General features: G+C 39.9%; 1 protein-coding gene across 1 annotated transcript; it reads left to right on the forward strand.

Moving 5' to 3' along the window:
* The first annotated feature begins 531 nt into the window (after positions 1 to 531).
* ednraa (endothelin receptor type Aa) lies at positions 532 to 12188 on the forward strand. The gene is made up of 8 exons (XM_054603959.1): positions 532 to 705; positions 1667 to 2179; positions 4025 to 4152; positions 6297 to 6495; positions 7716 to 7868; positions 8091 to 8224; positions 8581 to 8689; positions 9553 to 12188. The coding sequence occupies exons 2-8, from the start codon at positions 1712 to 1714 to the stop codon at positions 9688 to 9690; spliced, it is 1329 nt and encodes a 442-aa protein (XP_054459934.1). The 5' UTR covers positions 532 to 705; positions 1667 to 1711; the 3' UTR covers positions 9691 to 12188.
* Positions 12189 to 18156: the final 5968 nt, after the last annotated feature.

Raw genomic sequence — 18156 nt, forward strand, 5'->3', positions numbered from 1 at the left:
CCCACCCTCTCAAATAAGGAAAACAAACTGTAACATCACAACATGGACACTGCTTCCATCTAATCTCTGCTGCCTCTTGTGTGAGGAAACAGTTGCATGTAATGTATACAAGACATCATGGGAGTCAGAGAGGGATTGAAAGAGAAGGTAGGAAGGATTTAAGGGAAGGGGCAGATTGGAGGGGCGTTAGGCTCCCAGATGCCCTTGCCCCTGTGTGTGTGTGTGTGTGTGTGTGTGTGTGTGTGTGTGTGTGTGTGTGTGTGTGTGTGTGTGTGTGTGTGTGCTGTGTGTGTGCTGTGCCTTGGAGATGACTGTCAGCAGGCGGTGCCTCTGAGAGAGAGGAGAAAGGGGAGCGGAGGGGGGGGCAGTCTGTTACCAAAGGGAGGTGGAGATTTACTATCCCACCCAGTCAAAGTGTCTCACTTGTGCTCCTACACACACACACACACACATGCAGAGATACACACAACCTGACACACACACACACTCCCTCACAGACGCACTGCAAACTCTCCACAGGAAACTCTGAGCCATAATGCGAAGGCACCTCAGAGCAGACGGGTGCATTGCTCAAACCAAGTGGGATACGGTGCGGCTTTGATAGTGCGTTAATTACTCATGTGATGTGATACAGATGTCTGGGGGGCTTCAGCCGAAAGTTTGCCTGACGGTTTCCAAGGGGGCCAGGCAGACATTTTAGAAGCGGTAGGTGAAAACCAAATGTATTTATTATTTATGGATGGATCAGTTTGCGTGCTGTCACAGATCCCAGCAGTGTCATGCTGATCCTAAACTGTGATGCTACTTGAAGGGCTGGCTGCTAAATCGTTCTTTGTGTACTTGGTGACAGCTGGGACTTTGAACAGGAAGAACTCTGGGCTATAAGAGTTGCCTGTGCCGGTGACATGATGAAAAGGGCTTCACTAAAGATCTGACAGTTTGAAACTTTATCTGCTCTTTACCAGGAGTTTTGTGGAGTGAATTACTCTGATTTTGTCCAGAAAGTTTGTAGTTTTTCCTGTGTGGAGGTAGTAAATGATGGTAATTAAGTATTGACCAGAAGGGGAATCCAAAGTAGAACTGCAGTTTGTGTTTTGTTTTGTAGATTTGGATCTTCATCTGATTTTAATTTTAATCCTTCATGCTTGCATTGACAAACATTGACTGGAAATCAGCCCTGCAGCACTTCTTCCCAAAAAAAAGGCTCTTTGTTTTGTAACCACATGTTTAAATTAGAAACAGAGGGAGAATGCAAAACCGAGGAAATCATTCAGTTGTGAATGCACGCACGAGGCTCACTTTGAAAACAGCATAAGAAGCTTCACTGCGTAGCTACAACTTTATTGACACAAAGCCGTGATCGACGGCTCCCTCTTCCAGGGACGACTGGGAACAAACAAGATGCCCAATGTGCTCTGCTGATGCCTCATCCTTGAACGGTGTGACTCTAACTAGTCCTGGCATCTCCCATCTGTGCCCCCGTGGCAAAACCTTTTTGAAGTCTTGAAGAAGTTGTTTAACTTCCTCACAGCTTTTGAAAGGACAGTAATGCTGTTTAACTTTCTTGTTAGATTTGAACTGCTGGCCAAATGCGATGAAGTTGTTGGAAAAGTGTTTTGTCAGTAACCAATTTTTCCTCTTGTTACTTGTTTTCTTTTCTCTCTAGAGATATATTGGGACCGTCTTTCAATCAGTGAAATCAAAGCGCCGAATGTGTTCCATAATGGGCACCCCAGCTGTGCATATGTTGGTGCTAATGGCCTGTATGGCAGCCAGAGGAATGTGCCAGATAAACAGAGCTGAAGCAGAGGAGCGGTCCTTCCCAGGCTCTTTCGTCCACCCCACCCTACAGTCTCCCAGTTTCTACAGCACCGTCAGTCCCAGCCTCCACCTGGGGGCCGATGCCCAAGCTGTGGGATCTGGAAATGGAACTGTCGTAAAGAGGTCGATGCGACCTCCGAGTTGCCTCAAAGGTACCTCGATTAGTGGCTACTTCAAGTACATCAACACCACAATTTCCCTTATAGTGTTTGTGGTGGGCCTGGTCGGCAACGCCACCCTGCTGAGGATTATATACCACAACAAGTGCATGAGGAACGGGCCCAACGCCCTCATTGCCAGTCTGGCACTGGGGGACCTCATCTACATAATCACTGATATACCCATCAATGTATACAAGGTACAACTTTCACTCCATTGATGCATGCTTCTTGTCGTTATAATGAAAGCCAAGCTGCCAAGTGACAGGTCTCTGTGTTGATATGATGAAAAGCAGCAACAATGGAAGGGATAAGCAGAGATAAAGTGGAAGTATTACAGACGGGAATACGGGGGGGGAGTAGGAAGGGATGTTAGGGAGCGTGCAAATAGACGGGAAAGTGTAATCAGTCGGACCCCGTTATCTCCTTCGTGTGGGCAGATCAGTGATGAGAGGAGCAGGGATATGGCCGGCTTAAATAAACACTTGAATCAGGCTGGAACCACACATGCCACTGGCCTTGTATTGACCTGAGACATTAGTCATTGAGCCATAGCTACAGTTTTTTTTTTTTTTTTTTTTTTTTAAAGTAACCAGTGTTACTCAAGTGATAAATCACGTGAGGAGTTTTTAACTCAGTTCTTCATTAAAACCCCATCTTTTATGTTTTATACAAATAATAGTGAGGTTTAAAAGTTTGACTAATGCTTGAGTGTGTTTTTATGCCTGTTAGCTTATCATAATTATAGGTTGGCTTATTTTATTGCTGTATTTATTGGTATTATTGATTGACTGATACTTTTACAGTATCAGAAAGCATTGAAAGCTTAGATTTAGTAGTTGTCTATAATTATTATAATATCAATATATTCAAAAGATCTGTCAATGAGAGTAACAGTGGGTTGCAATTCTGTGTAATTTTTGGTGACTTACAACACATTTGTTTGCTTTTGAACTACGGATTGTGCCTTTAAAATACGAAGCGTTTAATGATGATAAATTATACTAAGGGCTCCTGTCTTGGGTTGATTAAAACAAATAAATAGTGTCATGCTTTGTATAATAATCAGGAAAAATGGGAAAATGGAGTCATCAGTCAACTTGATCTTTCCAATGTGTTGTGGGACGCCATTTTACAAGAGAAAAATGATACAGACACCTGGTTAGAATTAACCCGGGACTTTGGGGGCAGAGCAACATGGGCCAAAAAGGAAACAAAAATGTTACCGGGGGAACAGTTTATGCACAAACAAAGACGAGCCACGTCTACGATGTTGAGACCATGTCAAAGCCCCCTTGTTCACTTCCTCGAGGCTTTGACAGTGTTTCCAAAAATAATCAGCTACTTATACACTGAAAAGTTCCCTCTCTGCTGCTCTTCTGTGATCCTGGGAAACTTTAGCAGCACAAGTAAACAATGAGGACCAGGAAGCTCCACGAGGTTCTTCTTTTGGCTTCAGCTTTGGGAAACGTGTTTAACGCAGTTTACATCATGCTGGAGGATTACTTTGATCCAAACAAAGGTCTCAATTCACATGGCCTTGACTTGTATTCTCAAAATAAGTAATATCAAAAGAGGTTGTGGAAGCGGCTCTGAGATACTGGTGGGACATAGTGACCTATTATTAAAGTTTGACGGTACGTTTTGAGAGGCAGTATATTTGCAGATGTGAAAGTTGTGCAAAGTTTTATCAGCTGATGAGCTCCATATGGTCCTTGTCTGACTAAACTCACTCTGACGTTAAGATGACGTCCAAAGGTCTTTGATGTGCCTCGATCTGCAGTGAAATTGCCATAAATAGATATTAACGACTGCTTGCATGGACCCAGTAACAAAAGTGAGATTGAGTCAGCTCCCAGAGGACAGATTATTTTATTGAAATCATTTACTGTGGTTTGTGCTGGTACATTAGCTCAGCCAAACAGTGATTTAATGATAAGTTATATTAGTGTGAATGTTGAACAACAAATGCTCTTACAAATGTGATTTATTTCCTATGAGAAAAGTTTGCATGTGACAGTTATTGTGTTTGCTTCTTCCACCAGCTCCTGGCGTCACACTGGCCTTTTGACGACAGTGTTGCTGGCCTGTTTCTGTGCAAGATGGTGCCCTTCCTGCAGAAAGCGTCTGTGGGCATCACCGTCCTCAACCTGTGTGCCCTCAGCGTGGACAGGTCAGCGCTTTCACACGCCACACTGCTTTATAAAGTCAGGAGCTTTGGCAGCAAAACGTTATAGCAAAAGTCCTGCTCAGTGTAAACTTTAAAAGTGACCCAAAATACATTATTATAATTTTGTGCACAATGTTTATGATTTTGTGTTTGTTTAAATGTGAATGTTAAAGTAGGTTTTAGAGAATCATCATTCTCCAAAACTTATTGGACATTATGAGTGGTTTTCATGCTCATAAAGGTGGTTTTATTTGTGTTTTTATCACTCCGTAGAGACATATGAAAAGGAGCAACTTTCTTCTAAAGTTACATGTTCTTGTAAAGCCAGTCTGAAAAGCCTGAAAGAAATGTTCCAGATGTTTTCTTTCGTAGCTGAAAAAGCAGATACTACTGCACAAAATTTGAGGAGGCAAACAAATCATTGGGGATAAAAACGAAACCAAATCAATTTGAACGCTGTCAGTTAATCCATCTTTTTTACTCAGCTCGAGAGAGCATTGCTTTAGACCAATTTGTAACAAATGTTTTCTTTTAATATAATTTTGGTTATTATGCGACGCAGAGATTTTTGATTTGATTCCAGTTTAATGAAACGTAGATTTGGTTGGCTGAGATGATCACTTTCGGGAAAGGTCGATACTGACTGAGCATTCACACTGAGAAGTTATTTATCTCTCTCCTTTTCTATTTGTTTCCTCTGCGTTGAGATCTTGCGTGATGAGCCCTTCGATGAGATGCTCTTTACTCCTTTAATAGATTTATTATTGTCATTTATTTTATACGCAACATTAAGTGTATGATAAATGCACTGTAAATTCTATATATAATGCTAGTATACTGACTTTTTTTTATTAATACCTTAATAGAAATTCCCTAATGAATAAATGATGATCATGAAGTGCTGAAGCTCAGTGTCATCTCACTTTGTGCACTAGACACAACTCCAGAGATAAGAGGCTCGCTTGCCTGCTCCGAATAGGATCCAAGGTTCAACCAGGCAAACATATTCAATGACCTCTATTATGAGAAAAAGACTGCAGTGCTTTACAGTTGTGTTCAAGAGCAGATGCTCAACATTTGTTTCCAGGAAACGTGTAGCATATCTGTGTGTATATGTGTGTGTATTAAGCACTTGAATCTCTTTTGTATCTTTTCAATGTTGGAGGAAGAGAAAAAGGTGGATACATAACCACTTAGTGAAATATAAATGGCGCCATGTTGTTCAACAGAGAAATTCAAATGTGTCATGAAAAATATATTGTTTTTGCCATAAAATCTTGATGCAGGATTTTACTAAAACATTTCGACAAGTGGTTTCCATTAATGAAACAAACAAGCAAACAAGTATTCAGTGCGTGGGAAACACAAGCCAGCAGACAGACCTCTCTGCCAACACGGGCCAGTCTGTTTTGGAAGCTTCACAAAAAAATATAAATATTAGATATTCAAAATAAACAATTGATCATCTCGCCTCATTAATTTGTAACATTTTGATATTCTTTGCTGACTGAGCGGTTTGTTGTGCTTGGTGTGCTGCCATGCATGAGGAAAAAGATGTTTGCTTTGTCAGTCAGGAGAGACAAAGTAAATGCGGCGGCTGTGGCGTAGTGGAGAGCAAGGTAGTTCTCCAATCAGAGGGTCAGTGGTTCGATACCCGGCTTCGGCAGTCGATGTGTCCTTGGGCAAGACACTTAACCCCAAGTTGCTCCTGAAGGCTTGCCATCGGTGTGGACTGGATGTTGCATGAATGTTAGTTAGAGTCTGATGGTGGCACCTTGCATGGTAGCCTGTCATCAGTGTGTGAATGGGTGAATGATATGTAATATACTACTGATTGTAAGTCGCTTTGGATAAAAGCGTCTGCTAAATGACTGTAATGTAATGTAAATGATGACTTTACTGGTTTCTATTTAATGATGGAGCACAGATTGAAAGCTACCAAACTCCTGCAGCACTGTTTCAATTAATATGTAGAAATAACACGGTAATTGTGTTACATTATATAGAATTTTTATTTGTTTCTCAGGAGTGCTACATCTTAACCATTCCTGCTGCAGTAAATCACAACCCCCTAATCATTTTACTTTAATCCAATCGACTTAATACGTCTCCTCCATCTGTTAAACCTCTTTCTCTGCCCTTCACAGGTACAGAGCCGTGGCATCCTGGAGCAGAGTTCAGGGAGTTGGCATCCCGCTGCTCACCGTCATGGAGATTATGACTATTTGGTTGCTGTCGCTCTTCCTGGCCGTACCGGAAGCTATCGGCTTTGACATAATCACCTTCGAATACAGGAACCAAACCATGCGCACCTGCATGCTCAACCCCAAGAGTGACTTCATGTTGGTACGTTATCATCCCCGTCTTATCATTTTTGGATTAGAAATTAGCTGTTTAGTGCTTTTGTGTCCCGTTGTTTTGCTTGTATTGAGGCCAAGATGTGCTGTATAGTACATTGTGTCAAGGCATCATTGTAAGGGTTGTTGAATTTTGCACTAAATAGACAAAACATAACTGGACTAATGCGATAGGAAACCCACCTGCATGCGCACTCCTCAAAGTGAAAGTGCAAGTTCAGCTTAATCTTTCCGTTATCTTAAAAGGGTTTTGTTTGTTTGGAGTCAGTGCGTGTTTTTAATGGCACAAGGATGTGCTATTTTGGTTATAGGGGCATATCTTTTTTGGACAGTAAAATAAATCTCCTACAACATTTCCTGCTTGAATAATTCAGAACACAAGACAATTAGATTATCAACCCACTACTTCATACTTAAGGAGTACTCTACCAAAATCACCTCCCAAGCCAGTATGTGAATATATTAAAACAAAAAGTTTGGAGTGGAGTATCACTTTAAGGAATAAACTGAGTGTACTTTCTCTCTCCGTGTGATTGTGGACCTTTTCACATCCTTGGAGCACATAATTGATTGCAGGCCAAGAGCAATTACTGAGAACTGAAATCTGGGGCCTCAAGCTAAGCCACATGTGCGTCCATCTATTCCATATGTACAAAATTGGAGTAATCTCTTTTAGATATCAGCAGTGCAATGCTGAGGTCTAATAAAAACTGGCCTCTTAACAGCATGATTGAAGCAATAAAAGAGCACATTTTATTTAAAGATTTTCTCACCAAATTGTGTTTTGTGGTTACATAAGGCCAAAGTTTGGAGATGATGTACAAACTTAAAATTCTTGTTTTTGCTTTATACAGAAATTTTGAAATAATATATTTTCAGACTTATTTGGTCTGGTGGTTTAGGCCTTGGTCAGGTTCAGTTACAAAAGAATAGATTATAATTACTGAAATCATGCCTGCACAAACCAAATCATTTCCACCTCTATAAACTTTACTTCAAATTCAACAGAAGAATGGGCAATTCCAAAAAGTGAACAGAAAGTTGTATGAGGTCCATTTAGATCTTTGAAATCATCATTCTGAGTCAAAGCAGGGCCAGGAAGATGGTGGAGCTGTGTTGAAGAGTAACTGTAAAGGGGAGTTTGGACGGCGTGTGTTTATATCAGTTTAAATGTATTTCAAAAGTAATCGTGTGCTTGTTTTCTGATAGTTCTACAGGGACGCAAAGGACTGGTGGTTGTTTGGCTTCTACTTCTGTGTACCACTGACCTGCACCGCTGTGTTCTACACTCTGATGACCTGCGAGATGCTCAACCGCAGGAACGGCAGCCTTCGGATAGCCCTCAGTGAGCACCTCAAACAGGTCAGACGATACTTCTAATAACAAGACTGTAACTCTAATAAACCTACATATGGTCATGTGTTAATTTCACTAATAGAACGAGAACATTCGTAATGTGACTTTATCATCTGATTCAGGTTTCAGCAGTGTTTAATCCATGGTGCTAACCTCTTTTTTCCGATTACACAAACTTAGTCATCTCCTCTCTAATGGTGGAATGACACCTGTTGTTTCTCTCTGCAGAGGAGGGAGGTGGCCAGAGCTGTTTTCTGCCTCGTCCTTATCTTTGCCCTCTGCTGGTTCCCACTGCACCTCAGCAGGATCCTAAAGAAGATGGTTTACCACCCGGGTGATAAGATGCGCTGTGAGCTGCTCAAGTGAGTTATTGGGCGAACAAACTCTCTTACACAAATGTTACTTTAAAGTCTAAAGTGAACAGTGTGCGCAAATGTACAGAAAATGGAACTGCTCTGTGATTTTCAATGTTTTTTTGAATTTTTCTCTGTGGGTTAAGAAAATGTAAGCACCATTGGGCTTCCAAATGCACACTAAATAGACTTTTATAAAATGTATCCTGGTCCAAATGAAAATAAGTTTGTATTTATTTTGAAAAAAAAGAACTTGTTCTGCCAGAAGTGTTTACCATTAAATCCTTCAAAAAGGTTTAAATGGTCTTTTTGGTTCTCTATAAAACTAGTTATAATCATCCTTTCTTCTGTTTTCCTTTATTCAGTTTCCTGTTGGTCCTGGATTACATCAGTCTCAACCTTGTAACAATCAACTCCTGCATAAACCCCATTATCCTCTACTTTGTCAGCAAGAAGTTTAAAAACTGCTTCAAGGTACGGTACTCTCCTACAACAGATGGATAATAATGTCTGTAACACACTCAAATGCTCAATCTTTATCTCACACACACACACACACACACACACACACACACACACACACACACACACACACACACACACACACACACACACACACACACACACACACACACACGCGCACACACACGCGCACACACACGAGATTTAGTCCGGCTGGTAAAGCAAACAGTGAACTCAGGCCTTTTGTCCATGACAGAGAGGCTTGTGATGGTGATGACATTCCTTGAGTAACATGTAAAAGCAGACCGGTGATTTATGTTTTCACTCTGTAGGGCTGAGGTCACACATCGCATATGTCAAATGAACCTGGGTAGGAGATAAACCATGTCTCAAGTTTGTACAATGAAGAATTTGTGGGAGGGAAGTGGGGAAGCAAACTAGAGAATAGCTGTCGCCATCAGCCGGTTGTCTTAGCTTGGCATAAAGACTGGATATATGGGGACACAGTTAGCTTGGAAGTCACTGCTCTGGATCAAAACGTTTTTCGGGTTGAAACAGAACTTGCATGATTTACACTTCTGCTTTTTTACGGATTAAACAAATGAGATACCAGATGTTAATAATGTCAGTTTTAGAGGTGCTGGTGGGTGAATTTAGTTTCCTTTGGATCCAGCCAGTCTTGCTGTTTCCCCCTGATTTCAGTCTTTATGCTAAGCTAAGATAATGGTCTTATGGTTCCAGCTTCACATTTAACAGAGAAACATGGGAGAGGTGTCTTTTCACCTAACCACCAACAATAATGCTAATAATTGTATTTCATAATTTCTTGAACTCTTCCTCTAAACTTTTCTCTCTCTCTTCACATGTTCTTCAAGTCATGTTTGTGCTGCTGGTGTTATTCTGACAACCAGCTGAGCAGCATCGGACCCATGAATGGAACCAGCATCCAGTGCAAAAGCCCCGAGCCCAACAACGCCCACACTGATCGCAGCATCAGGAAAGATAGCGACTGATCCCTTCAACTCATCTCATCTCTATTTTCAAGCACTTCCATATATCAAGCAGCTTTTAAAATACAACAAATGCACACCCTAGAATATCTACAATCACAAAGTACTTTTTCAGACAATACATGCACATCCTTTTGGACCACTGAAGCAACAAATGAGCCTGGCTGGGATGGATTAGGAACTGGAGATGAAAGGAACTAACAATGGATTTAGTGCACAATGCTCTGAAGTTGCCGGGAGACCCACGGGGGGCCAAACTTCCTACGACAAACTCCTTGTATTCCCACACCCACGGACAGTGACGCTATAGTGTGAGAGAGGAAGGGGGAGAGCGGGATGAGGAGGACGAGGACTCTTAACAGGATATAGCTGAACCGTGACTATAAATGACTCTCATCAGTAGCAAAGCGTGTTATTCCTGTAAAGGGCAGCACTACTGGGAAGGATGCACGAAGCTACAGGAAGGAAAAAGCAGACTGCTCGCTGTCAGAGGGAATGATGGGAGATGAGCATGTGCCGTCCCCAGGAGTTCCATACTCTTTGACGATGGAAAACAGGAAAGAATGTTACAGACTCGAACAACAATTTGTTTTACATTAAACATGCGAGTGTTTGCGCAGTGTATCTTACTCACACTCATTATTCATTGAACTACTTTGTGGTATAATTAGAAGAACGTTTTGAGGTTCATTTGCTTCCCACTGCTTGACGAAAAACCTTTTACGATAAATCAGGTAAAGAAGGCGAATGTCTACAGAAAGATGCATCCTTTCATTAGAAAAAAACACTATTTCTGTTTAGTGTAACCATGATCCAAAAATTTGAGATTTCAGCAGAGAATCACGTCTGGTGTCAGAATAAGCCAAAGTACACTGGCAGAAAATCAGGTACAGGGTTGGATGTTTTTAAAGTGGATAAGGTACAACTTTGTATTTCCATAGCATGTGTCAAGCAAATGATAAATATGAGGCAATGCATTATGACAGGTCTGATATCACCATAGACCAAAAATGGACAGGAATTAGCTTTTCTCTAAACACTGTGAATTTCAAACAACTCTACAATACTTGTGACTTTTATGCTTGTATAACCAACGGAATATATATATGTATAGTGTCCACTTTTATAAAGTGTTATATTGCGGTAATAATAAGTATTTTACTCAGACAACATTACCTGTGTAATGACATAGGCCAATGAGTTTTTAATGGTGGTGGTAAACGTTCCAAATTTCAAAGGAATTGCTTAAGTTTTGGGGAAAATACCCCAAGAGTAAGATGAGAAGAATGATACCACTCTCATGTCTGTACAATAAATATTTAGCTATACAGACGGAGAGGATTATTTTAGCATAGCATAACGACTGGAGAAAAAGGAAAATCTGCGTAGCTCTCGGAGCGTGACAAAACCCACTTAGCACTGCCTTTAAGTGTTAAATCGACAAATTGTATATTTTTCCTGTTGTTAGGTACAGCCAGCAGCTAAGTGTAGCTGGAGAAATCACTGTATATCCAGTAGGTAACCGGCTGCTCGCTGTAGTCAACCAGCAAAAAACTCAAACAAGATATAACTAGATTATAATGAGCTTCATAGGTGCTGCCAGGTGGCTTTTTGTTATGTTTGGAGAAAGCCAAGCTAACTGGTTCTCTTCTGCTTCCAGTCTTTATGCTAAGCTGAGCTAACCGGCTGCTGTCTGTTTTGTTAAATTTAACAAAGAGACATGTGAGTGCTATCCATCTTCCTATCTGATGCCATGTGTACACCGCAAATGACAAAAGCAACAAAACAGCCATGGTTGGCTAGCTACATTAATGATGAGTACACGTAGAACTTTTGCTCAAGCCCTAGTTGCTTGAGAACTGGCTTACGTCATTCTTTTAGATGGAACAAAACAGGGTGGAAACAAAAACATGTTATTGGTTTACGTTGAGTCATTGGAGCGCTGAAATAAGTTGGCACTATCTCAACTTTGATTTGTATCGTGTCACACACATCACGTAGCAACTTTCGGCCATATGTTTGTTGCTTCATATCACCGGCTTCTATTTAAAATGACTTGTAGCCTGTTGCTGTGTCATTCCTATCGTGAACTTAGCAAAACCATCGCCAAGGAAGTGAAAAAGGGCATTTTCCAAAATGTCAAACTATTGTTTTTATGTTGAAATCATATTCCACTACAAAATCTATACTGCCTTATACTATTTGATATGTGAATACATGTAAACCTGTGTGTGTTTGTGAGTTAGCATGAGTGTGTGCGTGTGTGTGTGTGTGTGTGTGTGTGTGTGTGTGTGTGTGTGTGTGTGTGTGTGTGTTGTGTGTACAATACTTGTACTTCTTTTGTTTTGCACACTTGTGTACAGAAGAACAGGTGATATCTGTACGCTACATTTTTTTACCACTAACCATTGGAGCAATTCATAATAATCTTTAGTAAATGGAATTCATACAATGTTTGTTGTCGTTGATGCTGCTGCTTAAACCAATAAATCCATTTCCATCCCCACTGTAAGGAGCAAGGAGGTTTATTTCTCCATCGTACTGGTTTCTCCGGGAAGTCGAGTGGGCCCCTTCTGTTTCTCATTTGCGTCTGTGAGAAAGAGGCGTCTGGGAGTGATTTGAAGCACACTGTGACCTGCTTGGCAACTGAGCCCTTAGGGTTGCTAATGTCAGCGGAGAGGATGTGAACAGCTTGGACGGTGGGAATTTGATACATAAAACTTACTTCTCATCTGTGTTGCCAAAAGAGGGTTGAGGATAGCAAAGTTTGACCATTACTTATCCATGCTTTAATCATGTTAGCTTTGAAGTGATACAAACTTGTTAAAAACTGAATAGCAGTTCAACACAAACATATTTTAACTAGTTTATTTGATGTAATATTTCTCTTTGGTCTGAATACATTTAATGAGGCACTAGTATCAAGACAGAGTTTGTGACAACTTCCCACAATTCAGTGTCTTCTTTGCAGTGTGCAACGATATCATTAACCCAGGATTATGCTCTCGAACCTCTCAAAAAGAGACAATCACCAGAGCCACGTAGTCCTATATACAAAGTTTAAAAACACCCGAGTCCAGCAGAACATTGTAAAGGCTGTGGCTTTATCGGACATTGGCCTTTTATTTGTTTTAGTGGTTTGGCGATAAGTCTCAGACAGGTCATAAACTTTATGAAACTGCTCCATATTTTTCATATGAAATCATCACACAATCAGGTTGCAATTACCCCGAAATGGATATGAAGGGAATAGAAAGAAAGAGGAAGAGAATGTGAAATATGGTTTGGTTAAATTAATCTAAATAAATATTAGGATGAAACATATTGTAACATATTATTGCTTTTCTGGTAATAGAGTGAGAAAACAAAAGATAGTTTGAAAGAAAGTGAGGGAGAGTGAAAGTGAGGTGGTTTGAGCTCAGAGGAATTTGGTGGGAACCTTGTTTCTTGCCAGCAGTGAATTGAATAAAGCTCAAAAACTAATAATAAAGGATCACAAAGGTCCAAAGTGCCTCTCCGTGCAAAGCTTATTCAGATTTGGGTGTTGATACAGAAAATGTATTCAAGACAAATCAAAGTTCATGACAAAGACAATGGAGAACTGCTTTACAAGGCATTCTCTATTATGAGATGAAAGACAGCATGATTTCAATTTAAACCTATTTTTAAAATTAATTCTTAAGATTTTACAATACGATGACAGTGAAGCTTGTCCTGGTTATAAGGGAACTAATAATTAGAAAGAAGGATGCAAGCAAACAAAATGTTTTGTTTGTAGTTTGTTTTACTAAAACTAAACTTTTGCAGTATCTGCAAGCAATCAAGATTTTGATTCGTGGTATTTGAGGAAAAGTTGCTGAATTCCATTTCAAATCCAAGATCAAGCACTCAGCCTTCATAAAGTTAATGACCCGGTGCCCCAGCTGGTTTGTGCTAAATTGATTTAAACTTTGTTTGGAAATACAAAACACTAAGTAATAGTATTACTCCTGAGGCCCTGTCTTAAATAGGGTCCATGTGTGAAAATCGGATTTTCCAACTTTTGAGTTTTTGTTTATATTGTCATATCCTGCCCTTCAGATTGTGACAAAAACTGGTGTATGCTTAATAATAAGGTACGTTTATTTCCAATTAGAAAGGTGCACTCAGTAGTAGTAGTAGTGCAGATCTCCGCCAGGTGTGTCTACAACAACCACTGCTGTAATGTTTGATTGAATGAATACAACCTAATGTGAGATAAGCTTTGGACAGACACAGAGGTGCACACTCACTCACTGGCACTCACACAGACACATGCCAGCGATTGCATGATTCTCCAGGTGAGGATAACAAATTCATAACAAAACAAATAGGTGGATATTTCTGTAATATCAGTAGTGTGAATGAATGGATGACAGTAAGCAGCAGTGTGTTGATTTACAAAAGGTAAGGCAACAAAATTAAAAAGCCAAGACATGTGAAGGAAGAGGAGATCTCAAAAAGGTACTGGCTGCCTTTATGCATGAAGCACATCAGGCCTTCAGGTCCAGTCACTGCAGACAAACAGCGTAAGCAAGCAGAGGGTTCATCACAATATGTTGCATCTTCCTCAAATAATTGAATGGAAATACCAAACAGCATTGCTAGTTCCAGGTTGTATTTCAGCAAAGAAACTGTACACAATGCACAAAGACAGAGAGGGGGCGGAGTAACGGCCCAGCAGCTTCTTTTGGCCCTCCAGGCAGGTTAATCAGGTCATGAGTGTCTCTCAGTGAAATACTTTTTTCTGAACAGTGAAATACATTTTTTGTTATGAACAAACCCCAAGTAAATGAAAACCATATGTCCATATGTCACAAATATATACTTTAAAAAGGCCCAGATTTGTTTTCCTGATGGATATTTACAGCAGCAAAAGTTATCGTCTCAAAACAACAGTGCCTTATATTACAGTGCTCATGGTTATTTGGGAACATGTGGCTCATTGATGTCTTTTTTTTTTAATAGTTTTTGGTCAAAAATTGAGGTCCATGTCACAGAGGTATATCCTATATTAGGCTTTAGATACACAATATTCTTTAAAGAGCTCAGAGCCACAGCTACCTAAATAACCACTGTTGTATGAGCTTCTTTGACTCCAACCCACTTCACTTATGTTGTTGTTCGGGAACAGTTGAACTGAAGTGAACAGCCTCAGTGAGTCTGAACATTTCCTGACGCAAAGGCCTATGGCAGACGTATTAAGATAAATAAGTAATTGTTGAACAATGGCAGTCTTGTGTATTCCTCTGACAAAGGAGGTGCACTTTGGATGATACATTATATCTCAGGAATCAGACAGCGTGTCTCCTCCTTTGTTGTGCATTGATTATTATTATTATTCCTCAGGCCTATCCATTCTGCTTATCCTGTCTATGTGCGTTTCCTGCAAGGCACATATGTACTTCACCCTGCAGTTATGGCTATGATTCAGTGAGACATAATGGACGCCACATCCTTTATGCTAAAACCTGTTTTGGATCTGATCAAACACAGCATATGTTTATCTACCCTGCCCTTACATGGCTGTAGCCTGAATGCCACTTTGCATGGCAATCCCTCCAAGCCATCCACCATGGCACTCGCTCACACGACTTGTGGCAAAGACCATTTCTAATTCATAAAAGCCAAAAGGATCAATTCAAAATTCATGAACAATCTGTCCCGCTACAACCAGTGATTTCTGTGACTGTGGGGCAGTGGAGACGTGGAGCGACAGAGACGAAAGTTCTGCCTCCGCTCATTTTACAGTTAGACACACAGACACAAATATACTGAAGCATGTGCACATAAACGTGCGCACGAGAACAAAAAGGTTACAAGCGATGTTCTGATGGATATATTTCAATGATTTTGTTAATGCAGGATTAAGATTAAACAAAAATATAATACAAACCTTAAACAAAAACAGGGCACACTGCTAATGGAGTTCTGCATTCATTAGATAGATGCCTATTGGAAAAGGATGGATGATGGTTATTTTAGCTTTTTTAATTTATCGGGTGATCTCATGATTTAGAGGTTTCCTATTGCAGGGAAAACATCATTAAAACTTCTTGTCAGAACTGTACTACAATTGAATTTACCGAAACCTTCAAAACAGGGACAGTTCAAAACAAAAATAAAAACATTCTGTATGAAAACATATACCATTATTTGTTAACATGCATCTTTTCCTAATGATAAAAATGAATGTAACATATTTAAATTTTTATCATTCTAGATTTTGGATATGGTGCAAATCTTGTTGTTTGGCTCTAACAGGCCTCTCTCTGAAGACATTGTGACATGAGGAGGACAGGTGGAAATAATAAAATGAAAGATTGCTTATTTCCATTTAGCTCATTTGGTTTCAGGGTCCTGGTATTTTGACTCACTGTCACACTGGCATGGCTTACTGGGACATTTGAATAGAAAAAAGCCTTTGTAAATGTTATTAGTAACACCTGTGTTTTTTCCTATAACAAGTCAAAATGGTTGCTGTGGACTTTGTGGATGCAGTTTGACTTTATATGTATTGTATAACTGGTTGTATTGCACAAAAACATGGTCACATGTAGTTGTTAACATATTATGTTTCTCAAACTAGGTGAAAGTTTAATTAACAGATACTGAATAGGCCTATTGACACAAAGAAAAGACTGCACAAACAAAACAAAATGGACAAGAGGGAAGAAAAATATTTATTCAGTTATTTACTAAATCATCTCATGTATGTCTGATATCTGAGTCTTCTATTAATGGAAACTATAATGATCAACTTTGTCCATAAAAGTATTTTAGGTGTCTGCAAAGTATACAGATTAATTTAGGTATCAGAAGTTTACGAGGCAAAGAGACTCTGATCGGTGTCATTTTGATGTAAATGGAAGAAAAAATATTAATTTAAAAATGGAAGTTTAATGCACAAATTGCATAAACAGCCTGAACAAAGTGCCACATTTTCACAGAGTCTGAATAAGCCTAACTGTGATCTGTAGAACAGTAAACAAGGTGAACAGACTGAGTTTACTACAATGGATTTTAGGTCCCTCATACTGGTAATTGTTAATTCACATTGCCATCTGCTGGCGAAAGCAAAGATCATGTGACCAATAAGAATGCGGCGCAACCACACCAGAGCTGTATAACGAGAGAGTCGCGTCAACGGAAGTTGAAAATGCATGACCGTCACATGATTCATGTAGACTTCAGATAGATCCATGAAATACTTTGGGGTCAATTTGAATGCATTTATATTGGTAGAAATCGTTACAAACAGAGACACAGGACTGTGATATTTAGTAGTCAAATAAATTAATTGATTTACATCAATTTTGTGGGGGTTTTTTTAAGTCAAATTTGCTGAGAGTTGAGGATTAGTAAGTGTAACAGCTAGAGTAACCTGCCTGAATAAAGTTTGTAAATGGTGATAATCAAAAATGAAACAAGCAGACATCAGATAGTGTGTCATCCCTCCTGTCTTCCTGGCTGCTTTGTCTCAGCCAGCAAGGACATTTACAAGAGCAAACTAAGATAAACAGACAACAGACAGACAGTTTTTGTTTTAGCCTGTTTGTTAAAAAAAACAACGCTTTGCAAACATAGCAGCGGTGGAAGAGAGACTGCAGACCGAGCCAATGAATTAAAGGTCGGACTTCAAATACAACTCTGCAAACTGCCACCTGCAAAAGTTCTCTGATGACTCTGCAATCGTCGGCCTCATCTCCGCCGGTGATGACAGGGAATACAGGGGACTGAACCAGGACTTCATAGGATGGTGCCAGCAGAACCGCCTCCAGATCAACTCTGGTAAAACCAAAGAGCTGGTGGTGGACTTCCGCCGGGGTAAACAGTTTTTTATTGCTTATTTATAATACTTGTTTTTTATTTCATTTTATTTTTATCTTGTCTTTCTTTTACTATGTCTCATTTATCATCTTTACCCACAACTCTAAAATCACAAGCCTCAATGATTAGGCTAACAATTTATAATATTAAATATTCATATTTAATATCATAAATCCCCCCCCTCAGCATAAGTCAGATTTAGTGCCCTTTTCCCCTATAATGACACAATGTTTGATAAAATGGTCTCAAGTGAGCAGAATTTACATTTGAATCTGTTTTCTGTTTCATTCTTTGAATCTACTTATTTAATGGGGGGAAATCCACTAACATGCTAAATGTCACACAATGTAATCAGTTGTGCATGATAATATACAATCTCTTTTTTTTTTAAACATCTTACCTTTTGAAAGAGCATCACAAACAGTCCATTCCGCTCTAACTTCCTGGAAAAGAGGCCCCCATGGTACGCCAAATGACGGTCCGCTGGAGTGAACGGAGATCACGTGACTCCTATTATAAACGGCTCTGAACCACACTACGTAGGCAGCAAACCCTCTTCACCGATTGGTTTAATTCCCTCGATTCCACCAATCAGAGTTCAGATTGTGGGCGGGACCCAAA

The sequence above is a fragment of the Anoplopoma fimbria genome, chromosome 9 (assembly GCF_027596085.1).
Source record: "Anoplopoma fimbria isolate UVic2021 breed Golden Eagle Sablefish chromosome 9, Afim_UVic_2022, whole genome shotgun sequence".
Lineage (NCBI taxonomy): Eukaryota > Metazoa > Chordata > Actinopteri > Perciformes > Anoplopomatidae > Anoplopoma > Anoplopoma fimbria.

What these genes read in the sequence shown, in the direction of transcription:
- ednraa (XM_054603959.1), top strand. Translation starts at nt 1,712, where the DNA reads ATGTGTTCCATAATGGGCACCCCAGCTGTGCATATGTTGGTGCTAATG. An exon ending in CCAAGAGTGACTTCATGTTG is followed by an intron (nt 6,496 to 7,715) that starts GTACGTTATCAT and finishes GTTTTCTGATAG; the next exon opens with TTCTACAGGGACGCAAAGGA. An exon ending in ATGCGCTGTGAGCTGCTCAA is followed by an intron (nt 8,225 to 8,580) that starts GTGAGTTATTGG and finishes TCCTTTATTCAG; the next exon opens with TTTCCTGTTGGTCCTGGATT.